Genomic DNA, 1,664 nt, shown 5'->3' with positions numbered 1-1,664 from the left:
AAAAAGATTTTCTTATCTTTATACTTATTCTAAAATAAGGGAAGATAATTAAACCCTAATTATAAATATACTTACCCTATCTAAAACAATATTTTTTGGTCCATGAACCTTGTTTAGCCGTTCCTCTCTTTTCCCCTCTCACCATCATCACCAACCTCCATAAATTTTAAAACTCTGATTTTAATATTCCGGTGTCGGCCACAACAACCGCTCATCTACTGGTGGCGTGCACGGTCGTCTGCCTATGACGATGAAGGTGTTGCTACTCTTTCCTTCATCCACTCTCTCCTCTGTGAACCTATTTTTGCTACTTCCTACTCGTATGATAATGACTAGAATTAGAGATTGTTATTTTCCCTTGTCTTATTAATTAAATGAAGTGATTAATATTATTTTCCCTTTTTTTTTTACACTGGCAAAATTCCTTAGATACTATTACTAAACTGCACCCCTTCTCTTCTGCATTTGTTGGCAATGATGTGCGCCTTTTCCACGTTCTTTCTGTCTGTCTTCCAAAGTATGCATGTGTCAAACGTTTTAGCTAGATCTTTTATTTCTTGCAGAATCCAAAAAATGCCAGTTGTTGTCCCCTTTTTTCCTTTTAGGTTTGTAACCAAATTCGTTGCATCCGTTTCGAATTTCCTGCTCTTTAACCCATTGTAAACCATGAAGACAAGCCTTTGTTTCCGCGTGGAGTGCAGTACTGGTGTAGCCATACTCCCCTCCTCCATCTCGATAGTGATTGTTGTTGTTGTTGTTATCATTCCCTTGCTTGTACGCCCATCCCCACCCTGCCCGTTTTGTTTTCTTGTCCCACGAACCATCCACCTGCAAAACAAAGTTAGTAAAAATGTGTGTGTTTTCCCCCAGATTTACGAAGTTAAAACCCGGTGGAATGTCAGGGTCCTTCTTCTCGTCGGGCAATTGCGGATTTTGCTTGAAATTTTGTAAACTTTTCATTGCTTCCTCAGCTTGGAACAACACAGACCTAGCATGACCCCCTTTATTCCTAAACACCCTTTCATTTCTCGTGACCCATAAACTCCAAAGCATGGCCACAAATTCTTCTAGTTTCCGAATTCCTACTTCATCCTTGCTATAAAAGAGCCGGATATGTTTCTGAACCCATGCAACAGCGCTCATGGGATCATTATCATCAATTTGAACTTGTGGTTGATAGATTGTCCAAACCAACCTAGCGACACTACAAGTCCGGAAAATATGTTGTGAGTTTTCTTCCTCATACCCACAATAACTACATTGACTATCCACATCAATCCCTCGCCTCCTCAAATTGCACTTAACAGCTAGTGCATCATGCATTATCCTCCACAAAAACACCTTCTATTTGGGAAGAATGTCAAGTCTCCAAACAATCCGCAGAATTTCCAAGACTCCCACCTCCATTTTATCTTCCATCATGGTCTTATTTTCAAGCAGAACAGCATATCCTGACCTTACTGTGAATTTCCCTTTCGGGTGGTGTTTCCAGTAAACAAAATCCGAGGCTGGAGGTTTGGACGTAGGTCCATCATTAAGATATCTCTTGCATCTTTCCATTCAAAACGTTGTCGAACCACTGAGCTTTTCCAAGTGTTACTTGTGTTATCTATTAGATCTTCCACTTTCCATTTTCTTGCTTGAGCTAAACGTTGGTTCGATCG

General features: G+C 40.1%; 1 protein-coding gene across 1 annotated transcript; it reads right to left on the bottom strand.

Moving 5' to 3' along the window:
• Window positions 1-537: 537 nt before the first annotated feature.
• On the bottom strand, window positions 538-1,323 carry LOC110802520 (uncharacterized). The gene has a single exon (XM_022007948.1). It carries the CDS (start codon window positions 1,321-1,323, stop codon window positions 538-540), a length of 786 nt encoding a protein of 261 aa, XP_021863640.1.
• Window positions 1,324-1,664: the final 341 nt, after the last annotated feature.

The sequence above is a fragment of the Spinacia oleracea genome, chromosome 4, assembly GCF_020520425.1.
Source record: "Spinacia oleracea cultivar Varoflay chromosome 4, BTI_SOV_V1, whole genome shotgun sequence".
Lineage (NCBI taxonomy): Eukaryota > Viridiplantae > Streptophyta > Magnoliopsida > Caryophyllales > Amaranthaceae > Spinacia > Spinacia oleracea.
The sequence above is the reverse complement of the archived record's forward strand: the minus strand, read 5'-3'. Positions and strand labels throughout refer to the sequence as shown.